Below are 27,296 nucleotides of genomic sequence, written 5' to 3'. Positions count from 1 at the left end.
AATGCTGGGCTTTACATCTAGAGGATTAGAATACAAGGGAGTAGAAATCATGCTACAGCTATACAAAACCCTAATTAGATCATACTTGGAGTACTGTGTTCAGTTCCGGGCACCATATCTTAGGATCATAGGAACAGGAATAAGCCATTCAGCCCCTTGAGCCTGTTCCGCCATTCAATGAGATCATGGCTGATCTGTGACCTAACTCCATTTACCCGCCTTTAGCCCATATCCCTTAATACCTTTGGTTAACAGAAAGCTGTCAATCTCCGATTTAAAATTAACAATTGATCGAGCACCAATTGCCGTTTGTGGAAGAGAGTTCCAAACTTCTACCACCCTTTGTGTGTAAAGGTATTTGCTAATTTCACTCCTGAAAGGTCTGGCTCTAATTTTTAGACTATGCCCCCTAGTCCTAGAATCCCCAACCAGCAGAAATAGTTTCTCTCTATCTACCCTATCTGTTTCCCTTAATATCGTGAAAACTTCAATCAGATCACCCTTTAACCTTCTAAATCTTAGGAAGGATGTATTAGCCTTGGAGGGAGTTCAGCGTAGATTTACTAAAATGATACCTGGACTCCAAGGGTTAAATTACGCGGAGAGATTACACAAACTAGGGTTGTATTCTCTGGAATTAAGAAGGTTAAGGAGTGGTTTGATCAAAGATTTCAAGATATTAATAGGGAAATGAAAGGATAGAGAAAAACAATTTCCGCTGTTTGGGGATTCTAGCACTAGGGGACACAGCCTAAAAACTGGAACCAGGCCTTTCAGGAGTGAAGTTAGGAAACACTTCTACACACAAAGGGTGATAGTAGTTTGGAACCCTTTTCCGCAAACAGCAATTGATACTAGGTCAACTGTTAATTTCAAATCTGAGATTGATAGATTTCTGTTAACTAAAAGTATTAAGGATATGGGGCAAAGGCGGGTATATGGAGTTAGGTCACAGATCAGCCATGATCTCAATGAATGGCAGAACAGGCTCGAGGGACTAAATGGCCTACTCTTGCTCCTATGTTCCTACATACAGCACAATATTGGAGCAGTAAGACACAGCCTCAGGATAGACTGTAAAGCAATACAGTCAAGCAGAGGAAAATTATAACAGTGTCCTTCAAATCAGTACCTCAGGTGATATACAGTCATGTACAGTGAAATAAAACATACCGCTTGATCGGTAGCCCATCCACCGCCTTAAACATTCACTCCCTCCACCACCAGTGTACCGTGGCTGCAGTGTGTACCATCTACAAGATGCACTGTAGCAACTCGCCAAGGCTCCTTCGGCAGCACCTCCCAAACCCACAACCCCCACCACCTAGAAGGACAAGGACAACAGGTCCATGGGAATACCACCACCTCCAAGTTCCCCTCCAAGTCATATACCATCCTGACTTGGAAGTATATCGCCATTCCTTCATTGTCGCTGGTTCAAAACCCTGGAACTCCCTCCCTCACAGTACTGTGGGAGCCCTTTCACCACACGGACTGTAGAGGTTCAGGAAGGCAGTTCATCATCCCCTTCTCAAGGCCAACTAGGAATGGGCAATAAATGCTGGCGACGCCCACATCCCGAGAATGAATATAAAGAAATGCAGGTTGGATGTACACTTTCTCTGATTTGACTCTTTAATTTGCAATCACAAAAACTTGCAAGATGCGAAGACGTGTAAATTTGGAAATAATTAAAAGACCCATGTTCGATAGCGGAGACGTAGAGAAGATGTTTCCACTTGTAGGGGAGGCCAAAACTAGTGGCCCTAATTATAAGATAGTCACTAATCGGGAATTCAGGAGAAATTCTTTACCCAGAGAGTGGTGACAATGTGGAACTTGTTATCACATGGAGTAGTTGAGGCGAATAGTATAGATGCATTTAAGGGGAAGGTAGGTAAGTACATGAGGGAGAAAGGAATAGAAGGATATGTTGATAGGGTGAGATGAAGTAGGGTGGGAGGTGGGTCGTGTGGAGCATAAACACTGGCACAGAACAGTTGGGCCGAATGGCCTGTTTCTGTGCTGTTAACTCTATGAAATTCTATGATTAAAGGTAACATGGTCCGCATTCTGTGACACCCCATGGTGAGCAGGAAGTGGGTGGCAGATGTGCGGGAGCCCCAGGTGCTGGGAGCGAAGAGACACTGGCAACGTCCCAGGGTCAGTGGCTTGAGTGTCAGGGAAAGGCCTCTCAGCTAATCTGGTGCAGCCAGCCTGAGCCTCCCCTCCGGCTGCACTACAATGCTAATGAACCCAGCTGCTCTGACAGCTTGCCCTGCTGTCCCGGGAGATGGGAGGAGGGGCCTGGGCCCCAGCTGCCGACTGTCGATTTCGCCCAGGGGGATTAAAGGGCCCTGACGCTTTTCAAATCCGCCCTTACCTGCTGTCAGAGGAACTTTAATTTCAGACACTGATGTCATAGGCAGAGGCCATGGTTGCTTGTTTCATTGTTAACCCTTCACATGCTGCTGCTCCAAACTCACTGCAGCATTTGAAATCCCCAGAAACTGTTGAAACAACTTGCTTCTCTGTAATCAATGGGTACATACTCTCGATTAAATGGTGTGCACACAGATATCCATTAAATGGTGTGTACAACTCTCTCTTATATTATGGACGCTAACACTAACATAGTTCCTTTAAGGCAGTAAAACATCCCAAGGTACTTCACAGGAACGTAATCAGAGAAAAATTGACACCGAGCCAAAGATGGGGACATTAGGACAGGTGACCAAATGTTTGGTCAAGGCGGTAGGTTTTTGATATTGCCACACCGAGTTGGCAGGAGGTGACCAGACGCTGCGCGCTCCGCGACGCGCAGATGGACTTCGAGCAGGTCTGGCAGCTTCCCATTGTCTGCCTCGGATGTCTGGACATCTGGAGACTGGGCAAGTCCAAGCGTAAACGAGGATTCGGGAGCTTCAGCCCAACATAGGAGTAGTGTTGGCCCTGGTGTGAAGCTCGTGAACTCCCCTAGTGTTGCTGTATCGATGGGGGAGGGTGTAAGTGCCGCTCTCCACCTTTCCCCAGCTCTCCCAAAGTCACCGGCTCGTACTCTGCGGCCCGTATCCTAACTCGCACCAAGTCCCGTTCCCCCATCACCCCTGTGCTCGCTGACCTACATTGGCTCCCAGTCCAAAAATACTTCGGTTTTAAAATTCTAATCCCTGTGTTCAAATCCCCCACGACCTCCACTCTCCCTATCTCTGTAACCTCCTCCAGCCCTACAACCCTCCAAGATCGCTGCGTTATCCCAAACCCTGGCTTCTTGACAGTAATAGTGAATAATGGGCATTTCCGTGTCCTGCAATAGTGAATAATGGGCGCTGATGGGTGGGAAGTGGGGGGGTGGGGGGTGGATAGTTAGTGTGGTGAAGAGGGGGAGGTTTGAATCAGCCAGGCTTGTCAATCCTGAACATTATCCAGTGACCCCTGCTGGAAAGTATATGCGTGTGGGCAGCAAAGGAGGACGGCCCACTTGACACTTGCGTGATTTGCCAAACTCCACAGGACCTCACTTCTGCACAATGGGGGAAAGAACAGGGAACAGACAAATGTCCAGTGCGTTCCCTGTGGCCATCAATGCCAACACAGGAATCCTTCCCTTGTAAGGAGAATATATTTCAGGCAAACAGCCCACGTGGTTTGAGGCGAAGGGTCTCCAAGGAGTCAACTTCAGAAACAAGTTATTTCCACCATCCCAAAAAATGAAACTCAGGTCCTCCTCCACACAGTATGGTGTGACGGGACCCAGGAGTCCTCATCGATCGGGCCTCTGCTCGGTTCAGCTTCTACCCACCAAGTACTTGGGTGAAGCAAATTCAGCCCAGAGAGCGGTGAGCCCTGAGGATTTATTGAGGTGCGCTGGTTTAACCAGACCAGCGGAGATGGGACGCTTGCGGCTGGTTACACAACAACAACTAACATTTGTATAGCGCATTTAACGTAGTAAAATGTCCCAAGGCACTTAACAAGAGAGATATCAATAAAAAAACATTTTTGACACCGAGCCACAGAAGGAGCTATCAGGACAGAAGAAGTAGGTTTTAAGGAGCATTTTAAAGGAGGAGAGTGAGGTAGAGAGGCAGAGAGGTTTAGGGAGGGAATTCCAGAGCTTAGGGCCTCGGCAGCTGAAAGCATGGCTGCCAATAGTGGAGCGCTGAAAATCAGGGATGCACAAGAGGCCAGAATTGGAAGAGCACAAAAATCTCGAAGGTTTGTAGGGCTGAAAGAGAGTACAGAGATAGGGAGGGGCGAGGCCATGGAGGGAATTGGAAACAAGGAAGGGGATTTTAAAATTGAGGCGTTGTCGGACTGGGAGCCAGTGAAGGTCAGCAAGCACAGGGGTGATGGGTGAATGAGATTTGGAGTGAGTTAAGATACAGGCAGCAGAGTTTTGGATGAGCACAAGTTTATGTAGGGTGTAAGACGGGAGGCCGGCCATGAGAGCACTGGAATAGTCAAGTCGAGAGGTAACAAAGGCATGGATGAGGGTGTCAGCAGCAGATGAGCTGAGGCAGAGTCGGAGTTGAGCGACGTTATGGAGGTGGAAGTAGACAGCAATGTTCCCTTTCATTTTTTTGGGTGCGCGGCCCCTTTAAGGGGCTGCGTGACCCATTCAAATTACTGCACATGCATGGTTTTTCGTATTGAAATGCCGGCGAGCCGGTTGCGCGGGAGGTCCAGAGAGCTGTGCGGCCCATTGGTAGGCAGACTTGGTGATGGAAACTCATCTCGGGGTCAAACACAACACCAAGGCTGGGCTCAGCATGAGAGAGTTGCCAGGGATGGAAAGAGTGGTCAGGGAACGGAGTTTGTGGTGGGGGACCAAAGACAATGGCTTCAGTCTTCCCAATATTTAGTTGGAGGAAATGAACAGTCACCGTGCTCAGCGCAGCCCAATAACCAAGCGTTAACAAGTATAGTTCGCACAGCAGGGCATCAAAATCATCAATCATTAAAACAGATTTTCAAAATGACAATGAACATATTTTTTGCTTTGCCCATTTCTATTTTTCCCTCTGGCGCTGGGGGTACGGATCCACGGACACTGGGGGCACAGACCCACGGGCGATGGGGGTATGGACCCACGGGAGCAGGAAGCACGGACGCTGAGGGTACTGACAGGTCAATGTTGGAGCCAAACATTTTTAAAAGGGCTCTTCCTAGGAGACTTTTACCCTTCAGGTTCCCACTTTCAGGTGGGGCCACACTCCTCCACTGCTGGTCAAACCAGCTCCAGAATTACCTGACTAATGCCGTGGCGGCAGGGTGTGGGGCTGAATGGTCTCAAACACTCCCAGGGCAGGTACAGCACGGGTTAGATACAGAGTAAAGCTCCCTCTACACTGTTCCATCAAACACTCCCAGGGCAGGTACAGCATGGGTTAGATACAGAGTAAAGCTCCCTCTACACTGTCCCATCAAACACTCCCAGGGCAGGTACAGCACTGGTTAGATACAGAGTAAAGCTCCCTCTACACTGTCCCATCAAACACTCCCAGGGCAGGTACAGCACGGGTTAGATACAGAGTAAAGCTCCCTCTACACCATCCCATCAAACACTCCCAGGGCAGGTACAGCACAGGTTAGATACAGAGTAAAGCTCCCTCTACACCGTCCCATCAAACACTCCCAGGGCAGGTACAGCACGGGTTGGATACAGAGTAAAGCTCCTTCTACACCGTCCCGTCAAATACTCCCAGGGCAGGTACAGCACAGTTTAGATACAGAATAAATCTCCCTCTACACTGTCCCATCAAACACTCCCAGGGCAGGTACAGTGTGGGTTAGATACAGAGTAAAGCTCCCTCTACACTGTCTCATTACACACTACCAGGGCAAATGTAAGAAGTCACACAACACCAGGTTATAGTCCAACAGCTTTATTTGAAATCACAAGCTTTCGGAGTGCTGCTCCTTCTTCAGGTGAAGTGGAGAAATGCATAAAGACACAGCTTATATAGTCAGAGAATCATGTCAGATGTTTACAGGTAACCTTTCCAACTGCCATTTATCACACCTCGGCAGAGAGATAATCACAGCAGTCAAAGGTGTGAATGGTGTCCAAACAGGTCAGTCAGGGAAACATTACATCAAAGAACAATGAGGTGGGGTCACAAGGGGTCAAATATTGCAGATGCTGGGGTCTGTATGAAAAACAAAAAAAGACAAAAAACATTTTTTTTGGCTGGAAATCACAGCAGGTCCGGCCGCATCTGTGTAGAGAGAACAAGCCAATGTCGACTCGAGTCTGGATGACCCTGCATCAGGTGGGGTTACATGTAGTGTGACATGAACCCAAGATCTCGGTTGAGGCCGTCCTCATGGGTGCGGAACTTGGCTATCAGTTTCTGCTCGACGATTTTGCGTTGTCGTGTGTCTCGAAGGCCACCTTGGAGAATGCTTACCCGAAGATCGGAGGCTGAATGTCCTTGACTGCTGAAGTGTTCCCCGACTGGGAGGGACCAAAGAACACACCCGCCAACTCAACAGACTGATCAAAACCTTCGATCCAGACCTTCAAAGCATCCTACATGCTCTCATCCCACGTACTCCCCGCGTGCGAGACTTCTACTGCCTCCCAAAGATACACAAAGCCAACACACCTGGACGTCCTATCGCATCAGGCAACGGAACCCTGTGTGAGAACCTCTCTGGATATGTCGAGGGCATCCTGAAACCCATCGTACAGGGAACCCCCAGCTTCTGTCGCGACACTACAGACTTCTTACAGAAGCTCAGCACCCACGGACCAGTTGAACCAGGAACACTCCTCGCCACGATGGACGTCTCGGCACTCTACACCAGTATCCCCCACGATGACGGCATCGCTGCGACAGCCTCAGTACTCAACACCAACAACAGCCAATCTCCAGACGCCATCCTACAACTCATCCGCTTCATCCTTGACCACAATGTCTTCACCTTCGACAACCAGTTCTTTACCCAAACACACGGAACAGCCATGGGGACCAAATTCGCACCCCAATACGCAAACATCTTCATGCACAAGTTCGAGCAAGACTTCTTCGCTGCACAGGATCTCCAACCAACGCTATACACCAGATACATCGACGACATTTTCTTCCTATGGACCCACGGCGAAGAATCACTGAAAAGACTACACGATAACATCAACAAGTTCCATCCCACCATCAAACTCACCATGGACTACTCCTCAGAATCAGTCTCATTCCTGGACACACGAATCTCCATCAAAGACGGACACCTCAGCACTTCACTCTACCGCAAGCCCACGGACAACCTCACGATGCTTCACTTCTCCAGCTTCCACCCTAACCACGTTAAAGAAGCCATCCCCTATGGACAAGCCCTGCGAATACACAGGATCTTCTCAGACGAGGAGGAACGCGATGGACACCTACAGACACTGAAAGACGCCCTTGTAAGAACGGGATATGACGCTCGACTCGTCGATCGACAATTCCGACGGGCCACAGTGAAAAATCGCATAGACCTCCTCAGAAGACAAACACGGGACACAACCAACAGAGTACCCTTCGTCGTCCAGTACTTCCCCGGAGCGGAGAAACTACGCCATGTTCTTCGCAGCCTTCAACATGTCATCGATGACGACGAACACCTCGCTAAGGCCATCCCCACGCCTCCACTACTCGCTTTCAAACAGCCGCCTAACCTCAAACAGGCCATCGTTCGCAGCAAATTACCCAGCTTTCAGGAGAACAGCGACCACGACACCACACAACCCTGCCACAGCAACCTCTGCAAGACATGCCAGATCATCAACACAGATACCATCATCACACGTGAGGACACCACCCACCAGGTACATGGTACATACTCATGTGACTCAGCCAACGTTGTCTACCTCATACGTTGCAGGAAAGGATGCCCCGGAGCATGGTACATCGGCGAGACCATGCAGACACTGCGACAACGGATGAACGGACACCGCGCAACAATCACCAGGCAGGAGTGTTCCCTCCCAGTCGGGGAACACTTCAGCAGTCAAGGACATTCAGCCTCCGATCTTCGGGTAAGCATTCTCCAAGGTGGCCTTCGAGACACACGACAACGCAAAATCGTCGAGCAGAAACTGATAGCCAAGTTCCGCACCCATGAGGACGGCCTCAACCGAGATCTTGGGTTCATGTCACGCTACATGTAACCCCACCTGATGCAGGGTCATCCAGACTCGAGTCGACATTGGCTTGTTCTCTCTACGGCCGGACCTGCTGTGATTTCCAGCCAAAAAAAATGTTTTTTGTCTGTTTTTTTGTTTTTCATACAGACCCCAGCATCTGCAATATTTGACCCCTTGTGACCCCACCTCATTGTTCTTTGATGTAATGTTTCCCTGACTGACCTGTTTGGACACCATTCACACCTTTGACTGCTGTGATTATCTCTCTGCCGAGGTGTGATAAATGGCAGTTGGAAAGGTTACCTGTAAACATCTGACATGATTCTCTGACTATATAAGCTGTGTCTTTATGCATTTCTCCACTTCACCTGAAGAAGGAGCAGCGCTCCGAAAGCTTGTGATTTCAAATAAAGCTGTTGGACTATAACCTGGTGTTGTGTGACTTCTTACATTTGTCCACCCCAGTCCAACTCCGGCATCTCCACACCATGACTACCAGGGCAGAAACAGTACAGGTTAGATACAGAGTAAAGCTCCTTCTACACTACACTGTCTCATCAAACACTCCCAGGGCAGAAACAGTACGGGGTAGATACAGATTAAAGCTCCCTCTACACTGTTCAATCAAACACTCCCAGGTACAGCACAGGTTCGATACAGAGTAAAGCTCCCTCTACACTGTCCCATCAAACACTCCCAGGGCAGGTACAGCATGGGTTAGATACAGAGTAAAGCTCCCTCTACACTGTCTCATCAAACACTCCCAGGGCAGGTACAGCACGGGTTAGATACAGAGTAAAGCTCCCTCTACACTGTCCCATCAAACACTCCCAGGGCAGGTACAGCACGGGTTAGATACAGAGTAAAGCTCCCTGAGTGCAGCAGCACAGAGTGAACAACTGCAAGTTTGGTAAGTGTGGGAGCTATAAGAGTTAATGGGCTAGATTTTCAGTATAGACAGTTTTGGGGCGCTAACCTTAGCGCCCGGCCGAAGTTAGCGCCCGCCCCAAAGTAGCGCCCCGTTGCCGGAAATTCAGTGGCTTCGCCCTAAGAGGTTGGTGGAGCGCTAAAAGAGGCGTTCCACTACTATCTTTAGGCGCTAAGCCGGCGGTGCAGAGCGCAACACCCGAGCTCGGGCGCAGCGCACGGCAGACACTCTGGTGCCAGTGAGCTCTTAAAGGGGAAGGGTGTATGTGTTTTTTTCAAAGGCAGGGTCTGGGGGGAAAACAGGAGGAGGAGGAGGAGGAGGAGGAGGAGGTGGTGGTGGTGGTGGTGGTGGTGGCCGGAAATATAAATACACCATTCACAACAACACACTGGATCCTTCCACACAACACATGCAGACTGCCTTTTATAATGCAGGAGGAGTGCCCTTTAATTTGCGCTCCCCAGGGTGTGCTGCGTTCCATTTTACAAACGCTCTGGACGCCAGCCGCACAATGGGGCAGTCCGACTGAAGTTTGGATTCGGGGCGGCCAAAGGGCGTTGCACGAGGATGTGACGTCATTTTCTGCGCGCGCATCCGGGCGGCCGCTAAACTTTGCGCCGGCGCTAACGGGCAACTTAATTTGGGGCGGGGCGCAAACTGCGCTGCGCCCGGGCGCTACACGCATTGCGCCCAAAAATCACTTCTCTTAAGGCGCTAACTGCTGGCGCAAGCAACTGAAAATCTAGCCCAATCTCTTTTAAAATGTAGTGTTATTTGCTCGTAGCTCTTTAAGTAAGATCAACTGTTTAAGTTAAAATTTAAACTTTAAGTTTCTTCAGGCTTAAGCAGAGACAAACAAGCAAGATCTCCTGCTGGAGAACTGCTCTAGTTAGTTAATTAGCTAACTGGATTAAACTGGTTCCAGAAACAGTGGTGACTCATCTGAGTCACAAACAGTATAGAGGGGCCTGTGAGTGCACCAGCAGCACAGAGTGAACGACTGTAAGTGTGGGAGTTTTAAGGGTTAGTGGGGGAAAAATTCAGTTGGTTTGCACCTCCCATTAGCGCCTTAAGAGGGTGCAAAGCAACTAGCGCCTGTGAACGGCGATGTTTGTGCTGCTCGCGAAATTAACTAGACATTTTGCGGCGGTGCTAAACACTACCGCCGTGATCTCCTGTGCCGGCAGATCGTGACGTTGGTCGAGTGTGCAACGCCCCCGTAGCGCCCCGGACATTGAATGGCTCCCCCTGCCTTACCGCCTGCCGCTAGCAACGACAGGTTGAGGGGAGCGTTTTGCAGTCAGGAAGGGACTGGGGGAGCACTATTAAAAGGCGACCGCTCCCTGCCTTTTTTTGTTGGCGACATTTTTGCACCATGCATTCTGAGAGAGAGAGAGAGAGACTTCTGGAGAAATTCAACGCTGTGCGAGAGTTTTGGGTACTGAGCAGCACTTTGCAGGTTCATTTTGATTTGATCTGACTTGCATTGATTTAGAAGAGACTATGGGGGCTGCACCCTGAGTTCCTGCCATGGGCCTCTCCATTGTTCTTTCCAGCAGATTGGATGTACAGGTCTCTGCAGGCCGAGATTCAAGGCTGCAATGAGCAGGATGTGGATGGAGAGCAAGATCAACCCTCCCCTTTAAGAACTGGCCGGCGTCAGTGTGTCTGTGTTCTATTGCTGACTGACATCACGAGCTTCGCCAGCGCTCTGAGGTAGCGCCTCGCTCCTTGGCCTTTGCACCTTAAGAGAGGTGTGTAGCGCCTGATTTAGCGCTCCAATCAACTCCAGGGGTGATAAAAGCCAAGTTTGCAGTCGGAGGCGATAATTAGCGCCAGGCGCTAAACTTTGCGCACAGCCGATAATCGCGCCCCAAACGGGGCGATACTTAATTTTCCCCCCCCATCTCTTTTTAAATCTAGTGTTAATTGCTGGTAGCTCTTAAGTAAGATCAGCTGTTTAAGTTAAAATTTAAACTTTAAATTTTTAAGTTTCTTCAGGCTTATGCAGGGACAAACAAGCAAGATCTCCTGCTGGAGAGCTGCTGCAGTTAGTTAATTAGCTAACTGGATTAAACAGTAGCAGAGCAGTGGTGACTCCTGTGAGTGCACCAGCAGCACAGAGTGAACAACTGTGAGTTTGGCAAGTATGGGAGTTTGGTGAAGTGGGGGAAGGAGGTGCTTGCTTTTCTTAACTTCTCCCACAGACCGACGGCGGACCTGAGTGGGAGCAGTCCGAGGCCAGAGAGTGGGGATAAAAGCAGCAACAGACCAGCATCAACAAGAGAAAATGGCAGTGTGACATTGCAGATAAGTGATTGGTAGTGACTGTGGGTTAAGTGTTAAAACTTAGCCCACAGACACTATCTTAAGTTAACATATAACTAAATTTTAAAAACTAAACTTATTTTAATAAACTAAATGAGGTGAATAATTTGATTAATACTAAACAAATTAATTAAACAAATAAAGTAATGGGAGAACAGGAGATGTGTTGCTGCTGCAATATGTGGGAGCTTGTGGACATTTTTGTCCAGGACTACATCTGCGGTAAGTGTCTGCGGCTCGAGAAACTTCAGCTCCGAGTTGAGGAGCTGGAGTCCGAGCTGCAGACATTGCGAGACATCAGGAAGGGAGAAAGTTACCTGGACCTTTTGCTCCAGGAGGCAGCGACACCGCTTAATTAAGTACTTTAGAATTGACACATGGTCAGGGACAGGAGGGTGTGACTGCAAGTGAGGCAGGTACGGGGATCCAGGAGGTAGTATTGCAGCAGCCTCAGTCCCTGCACTTGTTCAATAGATTCAAGGTTCTTGCAACCCTTGTGGACCAGTGCGGGGACTGCGGGGAGGACAAGCAAACTGACTACGGCACCGTGGTAGGGCATTTAGGACTGAGATGAGAAGAAATTTCTTCACTCAGGTGGTGAACCTGTGGAATTCTCTACCACAGAAGGCTGTGGAGGCCAAGTCACTGAATATATTTAAGGAGGAGATAAGATTTCTAGACACAAAAGGCCTCAGGGGGTATGGGGAGAGAGTGGGAATATGGTATTGAGGTAGAGGATCAGCCATGATCATATTGAATGGCGGAGCAGGCTCGAAGGGCCAAATGGCCTACTACTGCTCCTATTTTTATATGTTTCTATGTACACTGTCCCATCACACACTCCCAGGGCAGGTACCGCACGGGTTAGATACAGAGTAAAGCGCCCTCTACACTGTCCCATCACACACTCCCAGGGCAGGTACAGTACGGGTTAGATACAGAGTAAAGCTCCCTCTGCACTGTCCGATCAAACACTCCCAGAGCAGGTACAGTATGGGTTAGATACAGAGTAAAGCTTCCTTTACACTTTTCCAATAATGTGCCACAACACCTGTAGAGCACCTCCCACTCCAACCATGAGTGAAGCATTTTCCCATTTCCTACAGTGACCACGTGGTCTGTAAGATTGCCATCTTGTGTCGAATCATGCCCAGTGATGTGTTGCACCAGATTTATACAGCCAGCAAACTGGAGACTTTCATGCCTTGGGAGGCTGGACTCAAACCCAGATGCCAGGTGTAAACAATGCATCTTACAGTACTTGCTCCTCACTCCTTAGAGTTTTTTTTTAAAGTGCATGTATGAACAGCCAGGAGAGAAGGCAGAAGGGTATAATCTACATCATTTATTTACACACCAGATTGTGAACATGATCAGAAGACACAAAGTAACCCTATAAAGACTTGCATTTATTTAGCACCTTTCGGTCTCAACATCCCAAAGCGTTTTACAGCCAATTAAGTACTTTTGAAGTGTAGACACTGTAGTAATGTAAGAAACGTGGCAGCCAATTTGTGCACAGTCAGATCCCACAAACAGCAATGTGATAATGACCAACCTGTTTTTTAGTGATGATGGTTGAGAGATAAATATTGGCCAGGACTGGAGATAATTCCCTTGCTCTTCAAAATAGTGCTGTGGGATCTTTTATGTCCACCTGAGAGGGCAGAAAGGACCTCGATTTAACATCTCATCCACAAGACGGCATCTTGACAGTGCAGCACTCGCTCAGTACTGCACTGGGAGTGTCAGCCTGGGTTATGGGCTCAAGTCTCTGGAGTGGGACTTGAACCCACAACCTTCTGACTCAGAGGCGAGAGTGCTACCCATTAAATACATATTTTGGTTCTGTCTTCACAAAGGAGGACACAAATAACCTCCCAGAGATGTCGGGGAACATAGGGTCTGATGACAGGGAGGAACTGAAAGAAATCAGTATTTGTAGGGAAATGGTGTTAGGGAAATTGATAGGATTGAAGGCCGATAAATCCCCAGGGCCTGATAATCTACATCCTAGGGTACTTAAGGAAGTGGCGCTAGAAATAGTTGATGCTTTGCTGATCATCTTCCAGCATTCGATGGAATCTGGAACAGTACCCATGGATTGGAGGGTAGTTAATGTTACCCCACTATTCAAAAAAGGTGGTAGAGAGAAAACAGGGAATTACAGACCGGTAAGCCTGACATCGGTAGTGGGGAAAATGCTAGAGTCCATAATAAAAGATGTAATAGCAGAGCACTTGGAAAACAGTGACAGGATAAGACAAAGTCAACATGGATTTACAAAAGGTAAATCGTGCTTGACTAATCTACTGGAATTTTTTGAGGATGTAACTGGTAAAATAGATAAGGGAGAACCAGTGGATGTGGTGTATTTGGACTTTCAGAAGGCTTTCGATAAGGTCCCGCATAAGAGATTAGCGTGTAAAATTAAGGCACATGGGATTGGGGGCAAGGTATTGACTTGGATAGAGAACTGGTTGGCAGACAGAAAGCAAAGAGTTGGAATAAACGGGTCTTTTTCCAAGTGGCAGGCAGTGACTAGTGAGGTACCGCAGGGATCGGTCCTTGGACCCCAGCTATTCACAATATATATTAATGATCTAGACAAGGGAACTAGATGTAATATCTCCAAATTTGCAGACGACACAAAGCTGGGTGGGCTGTGAGGAGGATGTCGAGAAACTCCAGGATGATTTGGGCAGGTTGGGTGATTGGGCAAAAGCATGGCAAATGCAATATAACGTGGATAAATGTAAGGTTATCCACTTTGATGGCAAAAACAGGAAGGCAGATTATTATCTGAATGGCAATAGATTGGGAGAAGGGGAAGTGCAACGAGACCTGGGTGTCCTTGTGCACCAGTCGCTGAAGCTAAGCATGCAGGTGCAGCGGGCGGTTAAGAAGGCAAATGGCATGTTGGCCTTCGTAGCGAGAGGGTTTGCGTACAGGAGCAAGGATGTCTTGCTGCAGTTATACAGGGCCTTGGTGAGACCACATCTTGAGTATTGTGTGCAGTTTTGGTCGCCTTATCGGAGGAAGGATGTTCTTGCCATGGAAGGAGTTCAGCAAAGATTCACCAGGCTGATACCTGGGATGGCAGGAATGACGTATGAGGAGAGATTGGGTCGATTGGGCTTGTACTCGCTGGAGTTTAGAAGAATGAGAGGGGATCTCATTGAAACTTATAAAATTCTGACAGGACTGGACAGATTAGATGCAGGAAGGATGTTCCCGATGGTCAGGGAGTCCAGAACCAGGGGTCACAGTCTAAGGATAAAGGGTAAACCATTTAGGACAGAAATGAGGAGGAATTTCTTCACTCAGAGAGTGGTGAACCTGTGGAATTCTCTACCACAGAAGGCAGTAGAGACCAATTCATTAAATATATTCAAGAAGGAGTTGGATATATTTCTTAAGGCTAAAGAGATCAAGGGGTATGGGGAGAAAGCAGGGACCGGGTACTGAATTTGGATGATCAGCCATGATCTCATTGAATGGCGGAGCAGGCTCGAGGGGCTGAATGGCCTACTCCTGCTCCTATCTTCTATGTTTCTCTGTTTCTATGAGCCACGGCTGACACCTATGTAACATAAAAGGCCAGCGTGTGAAAATTAGTCAAGGCTGAGCGGAGGATGATTGCTTGAGAACTGTTAATACTAGGATCCTCCCGAAAAGAGCAATTGATTGAGGGTGAGTTTTGGCCAGGGTTAAAAAGCACAAGTATTAAGAACGGCAGGCGGCGTTCTCGAAGCTGTGACCCCAGCCAAACTCCCTACGGGGAAAGTCTGCGAGAATCTGCTGCTGCTCCCTCACTCTTCCCCGCCAAAAATCCAGCCATCAAAGATCCAATTGGCTGCAGGAATCTCGGGACAGCAGGTGCTACTCGTCAGTGCTTCATACCCACGAAGCTTTCAGCAATTACTGAACTGCAGGACTCTGCGCGATCACCCTCAAGGCCCAACTACAGCCCTCTGACCCGAAGATAACTGGAACTTCCAAACATCACATCTGTCATGGGTTTTTGGACCAGAGTAAAATATTTCTAGATGATTTAAATTTTCCAGCTACCTGTATTGCAACTGCCCTAATATCATTTATTGTTTTAATTAAACACCTGAATATATCCCTTGCTGATACTGTATTGGAAAAATTAAAACATTTCACTTGGTAAAAAGGGAAAAACCATAGGTACAGGAGTTGGCCAACTCCACCATTCAGTATCTTAATTCCATCTACCCGTCTTAGTTCTGTAACCCTTAATACGCCATCCGAACAAAAATCTATCAATCTGTTTTGAAATTTTCAATTGACTCCCCAAAAAGCTGCTGAGGCTGGGGGAAGGGAGTTCCAGATTTCCACTTGGCTTTGTGTGAAGAAGTGCTTCCTGACATCACCCCTGAACGGCCTAGCTCTAATTTTAATGTTATGCCCCCTTGTTCTGGACTCTCCCACCAGAGGAGAGTTTCTCTCTCTCTACCTTATCAAATCAATCCCTTTAATCATCTTAAACACTTCAATTAGATCACCCCTTAATCTCCCTCTAATTAATTACCCCCACAAATTCCCACCCCCCCCCCCAATCAAAACTCCCATATTGCCCCTTCTCTGGAGATGCTGGGTGCAGCTCCAGGCTCCTAGCCCGTGACTATTGTTCAATGGGTGAGCCCAGGCCCAGAGTGTTGAAAGGCCATTCAGCCGAGGGGGGTTTACAGCCAAGCCCAGTCCTGCTCACACCCAAAGTCCACACAGGCACACTTTGCAGCGGGTGCCACTGGCTAGCGATCAGAGTGGGCAGCCTGGCCGGCTTCGTTTGCCCCCCCCCCACCCCCATCTCTTCCCCTAGAGCCCAGGGGCGCTGAGGCAAATTTCAGCATCCCTACTGCTGCACTGAGATTGAACCTGGGAACTTGGTCGTCTGCAGGGTTCAGTTACGCACTGGGAGCCACTGGGGTTTGGAGGGGGAGGGGAGGGGGAGTGGCGGTCAGAATTTGAGTGCAGATCGTGCAGACTGCGAGTGACAGGAAAAGGAACCCGATGGGCCGCCAGACACGAACTGGACCCGATAAGGAAAGTAAGGGTTCTTCAAGTGGCATTCGCTGGCAGTGCAATTACTTCGGCTGTTAATTCCCCGCAGGAAAAAAGGGAGACTGCGGCACAGTGTGACCCCATCTCGGAAAGGAACAAAGACGGCAGTAAAATACAGTGCCGCATTACTGTCAGTGCAAAATGAGGTACAAACTGCAGGTGACACACATACACACAGACTAAAATATAACAGCAAGGACATCTTGATAGTGACAACTGCAGTGTAGAGTTTGTTGTATGTTGTCAAGGTTCACTCCCTTGGAAATATTCTGTGTTATCCCCTTTGTAATCTGAAGGACTGGGGAGGAGCTGATTTAAAAGGGAAACGTTACATTAGAAACACGAGGTCTAACTTTACTCAGGTGGAAGAGGAGTTTCTGGTGGGGGGGAGAAGAGAGAACAAATATAAAGAGCGTTGGTTGAGAATGGTAAGAACCATTTGAAAATTAACACGCTGCTCCTGTTTTTACTTGAAATGCAATGACCACAGAATATTCCACCGGCACATTTTGGGAATCCCGCCCCCCCCCCAATATTACTTGCCCCCTCCAGCTCATCCCACCTCTGCTTTTAAAGGGCCATGCCACATCAGAATCTTATTGCTGCTCTTTAACGGGGGGTGGGGAGGAGTATATCAGCTCGTGCCAACGCAGATGAAGAAAGCCGCCCTCTGTATGTAACAGGCTTTCAAAATGTACAGAAGCCCGAGGCCATCAAAAAGTGTTTTGGTGGGACCCTTAAACGCAGTCATACCAAGCCTGAGTTCGTTCCTCAGTTTTCCGCTGCTGGTGCTCATTACCTTCTCAGCCTGCGCCTGGCGAGCACAAGTGGGAACAGGTCAGGCTGGGTGCTAGCGTGAGATCAGCTCGTCAGCCGTGTAACCAGAAACAGCCAAAGCTGCTCACTTCTGATTGGATGAATCCAAACGTTAACAGGCTATACCGTACTGGTCAGACAGACAGCCCTCACCGGCTACCAGAGAGCTAAAAAGGGGAATTATGTGTTTTATTACCTCAAGGCACCAGTAAGGCACTAAAAAAGGTTGATCTACAATGCATCCTTTTTAAAAAATATATAATTTGTAAAATAGGTTTTGGGGGATAATTTGCAATAGGTTCCCTTCCCAAGGGGAGTGGTTGAAGTTAGGGGGTTGCAGGGAATGCGCATTCTTCACCGTCAATCTCCCCTCCGTGAATAAACTGGACTTTGCAATGCACCACGTCACCCTGAGCCTGTTAGAATGGAGACTGTTTTAAACCCAATTATGGCTTCCTCCCCTCTGCTGAAGGTGCCAGGGAGGGCAGGTGGGGTGGTTACTGTTCCACAGAAGGTAGCCCCCGGGTACCTTGCCAGGTGCGAATGCCGCTAGGTTATTTGACTGTGGAAGGCACTACAGCTTAGTCTAATCCCGTCTGCACCTGATATCCACACACACAGCGATCAGGAGCAGGGGCCCGGTCCTGATAGCTTCCCCTTTGCTCAGCCCTAGGAATAATTATAAGGGCCTCAACTGCAGCGCTGACTGCGATCAACTGAATCGGGGCAGACCAGGGATGGAAGCTGGGGACCTTCTGGTCTGAACGGCCCAGCAGCCTACCGGGCAGCTTCCTTTACCCACCCACCCCATCAAGAGAGCGGTACAGGAGAAAATTGAACGGTTTAAAAAGACAGAAACCCTCTTCCTCAAGTCCTAGATGAACGAGACATTCCTCCACCCTGTGAGGCGCAGCTCTCTGTGTGTGACCTTCGACCTCTGCTGCTCGCGTGGCCCTACTTTAACATTTAACCGTTTCTATGAATGAATGATTTTTTTAAAAAAACAGAAATTCTGCGGTAACTCTGCAGTTGGAAAATGCAATGGTCAGAGCTAGGAGGACGTGTTCGCTGGAGAAACTCTTCACACTCGGCAACAGAAAGCCCATGGCCTGGCCTGGACGGCTGACCCATGGAAAGCATACACCACAGAATGGAAGGCTGTTCTTTCATTTTTTCGTTCTCCGCCCCCTCCTCCTTTCTTCCTCTCTCTGACACAAACAGTACAGATCCAATTCTATTGATTTAGATAGTGAAGAGTAATATCAGCACCACAATCAGGATAATCAGTAGAATGACAATTCCACACCACTGTCGCCGATCTGAGGGAGGAAACAAAATGTAATTTAAAAAACAAATTAAGAAAAGAACACATTATTGATGTTCTTGATAACCTCTCTGCATGTCTGCAGGGAACTGGACTGGTTTTTGACTGGGGCAGAGATTGCATCATATGAAAGTTAAGTGCCTTTACAGAGAACACTTGGTCCGTGTGATTGCCTGGACTGGTTTTGATCACCTGAGGGGTGATTTTCCAGAATATTTTTTCCCTTATTGGCCCTGGGATTTTTTTTTGGCTTTTTTGCCTCTCCCAGATTAGATGACTGCAGGTAGGGGTGGGATGTGTTTAGTCACGCTGCTCCAGCCATCATGGTGTGAGGGGGCAGGATTAATGGACCAGCTGGTCTTTCCCTGCTCGTAACCTCATTTTCCCCTCCCTCTTTGCACACAGAAGCTTCTATTGTGCCCTTCAGCGTCTACAGATAAGAGCACAGGCCTGCGGCGACACTGCCAACTGCAGGGCAAGCACGAAAGCAGCCCTCCATATCTGTCAGGAGGCTTGTTAAGGCTTTGCATGCAGTGGACGACTTTGCCCTCAGTTGACACTTCACTGGTGGTGCACTTTTACTGCAGGCTGAAGGAGTCAGGTTAGCTCTAATGGCGATCCAGCTTACCAAATAGTCCTCTGCAAGAGTGAAGCTGTTCTACGACAGTGTCAACTGGGGCTCAGTGGGCAGCACTCTCGCCTCAGAGTCAGAAGATTGTGGGTTCAAGTCCCACTCCAGGGACTTGAGCACAGAATCCAGGCTGACACTCCAGTGCAGTACTGAAGAAGTGCTGCACTGTGAGGTTCCACCTTTCAGTTCAGATATTAAACCGAAACTCCGTCTGTCCTCTCAGGTGGACGTAAACGATCCCACAGTATTTTGAAGAAGAGCAGGAGAATTATCCCCAGTTTTCTGGGCTAATATTTAGCCCTCAACCAACACCTTAAAAAAAAGAGATTGATTATCTGGTCACTATTGCACTGCTGTTTGTGGGATCTTGCTGTGTGCAAATTGGCTGCTGCATTTCCTACATTACATCAAAAGTAATCCATTGACTGTAAAGTGCTTGGATGTCCTGACGTCACGAAAGGAGCTATATAAAGGCAAGTTCTTTCTTTATAACCTGCACTGGTCTCAGTTTTGCCAAAGGAGGGTGGAATAAACATTGATGTAAAAGTGACTGCCTCTCAAACTGGAGAGGTCGCAGGAGGAAGACAAAGGATGATAAGAGCGAGAAACAAAAATAAATTCAAAAAAAACAAAGCAAAAGACAAATGAAGCAAGTACTTTACACATCGGGCAATAACGGGCACCCGCACCACCAAGTTTCACTAAAATCCGAATTAGAAAATTGCTTCCCTCCCGGGTATTGCTCCATTCTGGCCTGTGCTATCATGGAGCAAGGCTGGGATTGGAATCTTGCTGTGCAGGAAGTCACAGGTAGCTGCTTGTGCCCTTTCATCCTATGACACACTGCACTATCCAATACAGTCACGATTTATCCTATTTCTGGCCTCAAAGTGATGCCTCATACAAGTGACAGTTCCAAGGGCTTTGGCCACCATCCTTTACCTCGCCAGGTGGCGATTCTTCACGTCTGAGCCGCGACAGACAGACACACAGACATAACCAGGCTCTCTCAGTTACTTTAAGAGTGACTGCACCACCTGGTGTGGTACAGACACCACTTGCTGCCTTTGAGACCCATCATTCAAGCAATACATTTAAAAGAAAAAACAGAGCAACGTAATCCTAATTCTTGATCAATCTTTGTCATAAGGGTCTAGCACCACAGAGCCTGTGTTTATACTGTCATTTGGCACATTTTGCAGTTATATCACCACTTGGTGCAAGTTTCTCAGACAGAGATTTAACTGTGAGTGAGTCAGTGACCAGCCAGAAAACAAACCACATACGCCCCGGTGTCACTTCCTGGCAAGTTCCCCCTTCACACTTCCTGTTCCATTCCACAACTTCCTGCCGGCTGCGGTTCAGTTCTCTGAATCAAAACCAGTACCATATTAGGGGATTTCTAACCAGCTGCCTACACATTCCTGGTGTCTGAGCGGACACTGTGTAGCAACACTCCACTATCAGAAGCCTGAACCAGCCCTGATGAACAGAAAAACCACATTAATGTGAACCATTTGACAGTCAATCTCATGGACATGGGTTCTCAAAAACAACAAGCAAATCAGTTTGCGTTTTTCCCCACTCAGTAAGTTTAAATACAGCAGTTCGTTAACATACCTGGCTAACGAACACTGCATAAATTACTGGTTTAAGAAGTAGTTTTAATTGGAGGGCACTGCTACTTCTTTCTCAGTAATAACCAACACTCATGCTAGGATTTTATTTCTCCATTTTGATTTGCTTCCCAGCTCTCCTGAAGGCATCAGCTCCAGAGAGACCAGCAGGCCTTCCTTAGCTCACCGGTGAGAGAGGTCAGAGCGGGAGTGGGACCGAGAACTAAAATGGCATCATGCCACTCCCACTCTTGTCCTCAGCCTCCTACACTGTTCCAGTGAAGCTCAACGGAAGCTCAAGAAATAGCACCTCATCTTTCGATTAGGTACGAATTCCAGACACAACACTGATTTCAATAACTTCAGATAATAAGCACTGCTCCCAATTTTTCAGACAATGCGTGCTGGTAATGGTTCTGCTGTTGCCATTTACACCTCTTCTAAACCCATCTTTTGTTTCTTTACTTGTCCCATTACAACCCCCTTTCGCCTTGCCCCATCATCCCTTTTGTCATTGAATCTCTCCTGCCTTCCACCCTATCACAGACCTTCCCTTTTGTTCTTTCCTCCTCTCCCCTTGCCATGCCTCTGTACTAGCTTCTAAACTTGTGACATCTCTAACTTTTTCCAGTTCTGACGAAAGGTCAACCATCTGAAACGTTAACTCTGGTTCTCTCTCCACAGATACTGCCTAACCTGCTGAGTAATTCCAGTTTTTTCTGTTTTTATTTTAGTACTCCGATTTCTGGTTTGGTTTAATAAGAGTTATGAATGTAGCAAGTTTTAAACACAATTTACTTTCTCAACCGAGCCTCAAAACCCCCACGCAGAGCACGACTCAACACACTCTCAGAGCAGCACCAATACGCCATTAGCACTACATCGATTGGGGAAAGCACAGCTGGGTCTAAAATTATAAATATGTATTTGGAAATGCCAGAGCTTTAAATAAATCGTGATGTTGATTGTCAACATTCCGCAGGCTCGTTATAATCGGAGCGATTATGCGTTAGATTGTGACTGGTGAAAAACAGTTTGGTATTATCAGGACATTACAGGCTTATTTCTCCAACTTCTTCCAGTTCTGATGAAAGGTCATCGACCTGAAACGTTAGCTCTCACAGATGCTGCCTGACCTGCTGAATATTTCAAGCATTTTCTGTTTTAATTTCAGATCAGAATGATACAGCACAGGAGGCCATTCGCCCCATCGTGCCTGCGCCAGCTCTTTGGTAGAGCTATCCAATTAATCCCACTCCCCTGCTCTTTCCCCACAGCCCTGTAATTTTTTTTATCCTTCATGTATTTATCCAATTCCCTTTTGAATGTTACTATTGAATCTGCTTCCACCACCCTTTGAGGCAGTGTGTTCCAGATCACAAGAACTTGCTGTGTAAAAAAAAGTTTCCTGATGTCACCTCTGGTTCTTTTGCTAATCACCTTAAAACTGTGTTCTCTGGTTACTGACCCTTCTGCCATGAGAAACAGTTTCTCCTTCTTTACTCTAACAAAACCTTTCATGATTTTGAACACCTCTATCAAATCTTCTCTTAACCTTCTCTGCTCCAAGGAGACCAACTCCAGATTCTCCAGATAACTGAAGTCCCTCATCCCTGGTACATTGTAGGCAGTGCTTTAAAAAAAAATAGTTTATGGGATGTGGGCGTCCCTGGCAGGGCCAGCATTTATTGCCCATCCCTAATTGCCCTCGAGAAGGTGGTGGTGAGCTGCTGTCTTGAACCGCTGCAGTCCGTGTGGTGAATGTACTCACACAGTGCTGTTAGTGAGGGAGTTCCAGGATTTTAACCCAGCGACGATGAAGGATCGGTGATATATTTCTAAGTCAGGATGGTGTGTGACTTGGAGGGGAACTTGGGAGGTGGTGGTGTTCCCATGGGTCTGCTGTCCTTGTCCTTCTAGGTGGAAGAGGTCGCAGGTTTGGGAGGTGCTGCCGAAGAAGCCTTGGCGAGTTGCTGCAGTGCATCTTGTAGATGGTACACACTGCAGCCACGGTATGCCGGTGCTGGAGGGAGTAAATGTTGAAGGTGGTAGATGGGGTGCCAATCAAGCGGGCTGCTTTGTCCTGGATGGTGTCGAGCTTCTTGAGTGTTGTTGGAGCTGCACTCAGCCAGGCAAGTGGAGAGTATTCCATCACACTCCTTACTTGTGCTTTGTAGATGGTAGAAAGGCTTTGGGGAGTCAGGAGGAGACACACACGCCACAGAATACCTAACCTCTGACCTGCTCTTGTTGCCACAGTATTTATGTGGTTGGTCCAGTTAAGTTTCTGGTCAATGGTGACCCCCCAGGATGTTGATGGTGGGGGATTCGGCTATGGTAATGCCATTGAATGTCAAGGGGTGGTGGTTAGACTCTTTCTTGTTGGAGATAGTCATTGCTTGGTATTTCTGTGGCGCGAATGTTACCTGCCACTTATCAGCACAAGCTTGAACGTCATTCAGGTCTTGTTGCATGCGGGCATGGATTGCTTCATTATCTGAGAAGTTGTGAATGGCGCTGAACACTGTGCAGTATTCGGCGAACATCCACATTTCTGACCTTATGTTGGAGGGAAGGTCATTGATGAAGCAGCTGAAGATGGTTGGGCCTAGGACACTGCCCTGAGGAACTCCTGTAGCGATGTGCTGGGGCTGTGGTGATTGACCATCAATCACCACAACCATCTTCCTTTGTGCTAGGTATGACTCCAGCCTACGGAGAGTCCCCCCCCCACCCCGATTCCCATTGACTTCAGTTTTATTCGGGCTCCTTGATGCCGCACTCGGTCAAATGCTGCCTTGATGTCAGGGGCAGTCACTCTCACCTCACCCCTGGAATTCAGCTCCTTTGTCCATGTTTGGACCAAGGCTGTAATGAGGTCGGGAGACGAGTGGTCTTGGTGGAACCCAAACTGGGCATCAGTGAACAGGTTATTGGTGAGAGAGTGCCGCTTGATAGCACTGTCGATGACACCTTCCATCACTTTGCTGATGATTCAGAGAAGGCTGATGTGGCGGTAATTGGCCAGATTGGATTTGTCCTGCTTTTTGTGGAAAGGACATACCTGGGCAGTTTTCCACATTGTCGGATAGATGCCAGTATTGTAGCTGTACTGGAACAGCTTGGCTAGAGACGCAGCTAGTTCTGGAGCACAAGTCTTCAGCACAACAGCCGGGATGTTGTCAGGGCCCATAGACTTTGCTGTATCCAGTGCGCTCAGCCGTTTCTTGATATCACGTGGAGTGAATTGAATTGGCTGAAGACTGGCTTCTGTGATGGTGGGGACCTCAGGAGGAGGCCGATATGGATCAGCCACTCGGCACTCCTGGCTGAAGATGGTTGCAAACGCTTCAGCCTTGTCTTTTGCACTCATGTGCTGGGCTCCACCATCATTGAGGATGGGGATATTCATGGAGCTTCCTCCTCCCGTTAGTTGTTTAATAGTCCATCACCATTCACAACTGGATGTGGCAGGACTGCAGAGCTTTGATCTGATCCGTTGATTGTGGGATCGCTTAGCCCTGCTCCCGTTTTTTAGCATGCATGTAGTCCTGTGTTGCAGCTTCCCCAGGTTGGCACCTAATTTTTAGGTACGCCTGGTGCTGCTCCTGGCTTGCTCTTCTACACTCATTGTTGAACCGGGGTTAGTCCCCTGGCTTAATCAAAATGGTAGAGTGAGGGATATGCCAGGTCATGAGGTTACAGATTGTGGTGGAATACAATTCTGCTGCTGCTGATGGCCCACAGCGCCTCATGCATAGTTTTGAGCTGCTAAATCTGTTCTGAATCTATCCCATTTAGCACGGTGGTAGTGCCACACAACACAATCGAGGGTGTCCTCAGTGTGAAGACAGGACCTTGTCTCCACAATGACTGTGCGGTGGTCACTGCTACCAATACTGTCATGAACAGATGCATCTCCCACAGGTAGATTGGTGAGGACGAGGCCAAGTAGGTTTTTCCCCTCGTGTTGGTTCTCTCACCACCTGTCGCAGGCCCAGACTGGCAGCTAGGTCCTTCAGGACTCGGCCAGTAGCGGTGATACCGAGCCACTCTTGGTGATGGACATTGAAGTCCCCCACCCAGAGTATTCTGTGCCCTTCAGTGCTTCTTCCAGTGGTGTTCAACATGGCGGAATACTGATTCATCAGCTGAGGGAGGGGGGTAGGTGGTAATCAGCAGGAGGTTTCCTTGCCCATGCTTGAAGCCATGAGACTTCATGGGGTCCGGAGTCAATGTTGAGGATTCCCAGGGCCACTCCTTCCCGACTGTATACCACTGTGCCGCCACCCCTGGTGGATCTGTCCTGCCGGTGGGACAGGACATACCAAGGGATGGTAATGGAGGAGTTTGGGACATTGGCTGAAAGGTATGATTCTGTGAGTATGACTATGTCAGGCTGTTGCTTGATTAGTCTGTGGGACAGCTCTCCCAATTTTGACACAGGTCCCCAGTACCAAGGTCGATGCCGGGTGGTCCGTCCGCTTTCATTTTTATTATTTTGTTTCACAGCGGTTTGTTACAACTGAGTGGCTTGCTAGGCCATTTCAGGGGGCAATTAAGAGTCAACCACATTGCTGTGGGTCTGGAGTCACATATGCCAGACCAGATGGGTTTTTACGACATCCAATAGTTTCATGGTTACCATTACTGATACTAGCTTTTTATTCCAGATTTATTTAATGAACTGAATTTAAATTCCCCAGCTGCCGTGAAATCACATCTCTGGGTCATTAGACCAGGCCTCTGGATTACTAGCTCAGTGACATTACCACTATGCTACCGTTCCCATACCGTGTAGATGAAAACATAATCTATCGATATCCCTTTGTAATTTTAAGTGAATGGGCAAAACTGTGGCAAATGGATTTCAATGTAGGCAAATGTGAGGTCATCCACTTTGGACCTAAAAAAGGATAGAACAGGGTACTTTCTAAATGGTGAAAAGCTAAAAACAGTGGATGTCCAAAGAGACTTGGGGATCCAGGTACATAGGGCATTAAAATGTCGTGAACAGGCATAATCAAAAAGGCTAATGGAATGCTGGCCTTTATATCTGGAGGATGACAAGGGGGTAGAAGTTATGCTGCAGCTATACAAAACCCTGGTTAGACCACACCTGGAGTACTGTGAGCAGTCTGGGCACCACACCTTAGGAAGGATATATTGGCCTTGGAGGGAGTGCAGCCTAGGTTTACCAGAATGATAGCCGGACTTCAAGGGTTAAGTTAGGGCCGTATTCCCTAGAATTTAGACGGTTAAGGGGTGATCTGATTGAAGTTTTCAAGATATTAAGGGGAACAGATAGGGTAGATAGAGAGAAACTATTTCCGTTGGTTAGGGATTCTGGGGGCATAGTCTAAAAATTAGAGCCAGACCTTTCAGGAATTAAATTAGGAAACACTTCTACACACAAAGGGTGGTAGAAGTTTGGAACTCTCTTCTGCAAACAGCAATTGATGCTCGATCAATTGTTAAATTTAAATCAGAGATTGATAGCTTTTTGTTAACCAAAGGTATTAAGGGATAATGGGCCAAAGTCGAGTAAATGGAGTTAGGTTGCAGATCAGCCATGATCTCATTGAATGGCGGAACAGGCTCGAGGGGGTGAATGACCTACTCCTGTTCCTATGTTCTAGTAAATTTCTTCTGCACACTCTCTAAGACCTTGACATCCTTCCTAAAGTGTGGTGCCTTGAATTGAACACCATACTCCTGTTGAGGCCTAACCAGTATTTTATAAAAAAATTTAGTATAACTTCCTTGCTTTTGTACTCTATTCCTCGATTAATAAAGCCAAGCATCCCATATGCTTTTTTAAATAACCTTCTCAACTGGGCCTGCCACCTTCAAAGGTGTCTCTGTTCCTGCATCTCCTTTAAAATTGTACCATTTACAGGAAACTTTGGTTTATCCGGAGGTTGTATGTCCGGAAACCTCGATCTAACGGCAGAAATCAGCAGTCGTTTTGTTAGGTTTTCTTTCTTTTTTTTTCTTCTCCTAGCCTTTTTTTTTAAACAGTCAGTCTCTGGAAAGCCTCTCTGAAGCTGTTGCTAAGCTACAGAGACGCTTCCAAGGTACGGGCCGACTGTTTACAAGCTGTTGCTAAGCAACAGTGTTTGTTGTCAGATACGGAGATGAAAACTTCCGTATCCTTCAACATTAGCGCTGGTGTGTCCGGAAGTTTTCATAGATCAGCATCACGCCGGTCCCGTATATTGCAAAGTTTCCTGTAGTTCATATTGCCTCTTCTCATTCTTCCTACCAAAATGTATCACTTCACACTTCTGTGTTAAATTTCATCTGCCATGTGTCTGCCCATGTTCTAAAGTCTCTGCTTTCTGTTACTTAGCCAATTTCATATCCATGCTGCTACTGTCTCTTTAATCCCAAGGGCTTTAATTTTACTAACAAGTCTATTAGGTGGTACTTTG

The 27,296-nt window shown here is 47.7% G+C and overlaps 1 protein-coding gene across 2 annotated transcripts in view; it reads right to left on the bottom strand.

The window, feature by feature from the left end:
- Window positions 1-12,717: 12,717 nt before the first annotated feature.
- The window catches only part of LOC147121716 (syntaxin-6-like), a 55,781-nt gene continuing 41,202 nt past the window's right edge, over window positions 12,718-27,296 (bottom strand). For both annotated transcript variants that reach the window (XM_085982161.1, XM_085982163.1), the window contains one exon: window positions 12,718-18,610. In XM_085982161.1, coding sequence (XP_085838287.1) covers window positions 18,534-18,610 — 77 coding nt within the window. In that variant the 3' untranslated portion in view covers window positions 12,718-18,533. The remainder of the gene's footprint in view (window positions 18,611-27,296) is intronic.

This window comes from Somniosus microcephalus, chromosome 3 (genome assembly GCF_052327205.1).
Source record: "Somniosus microcephalus isolate GS21.2 chromosome 3, FLI_Smic_1.0, whole genome shotgun sequence".
Classification (NCBI taxonomy): domain Eukaryota; kingdom Metazoa; phylum Chordata; class Chondrichthyes; order Squaliformes; family Somniosidae; genus Somniosus; species Somniosus microcephalus.
The sequence above is the reverse complement of the archived record's forward strand: the minus strand, read 5'-3'. Positions and strand labels throughout refer to the sequence as shown.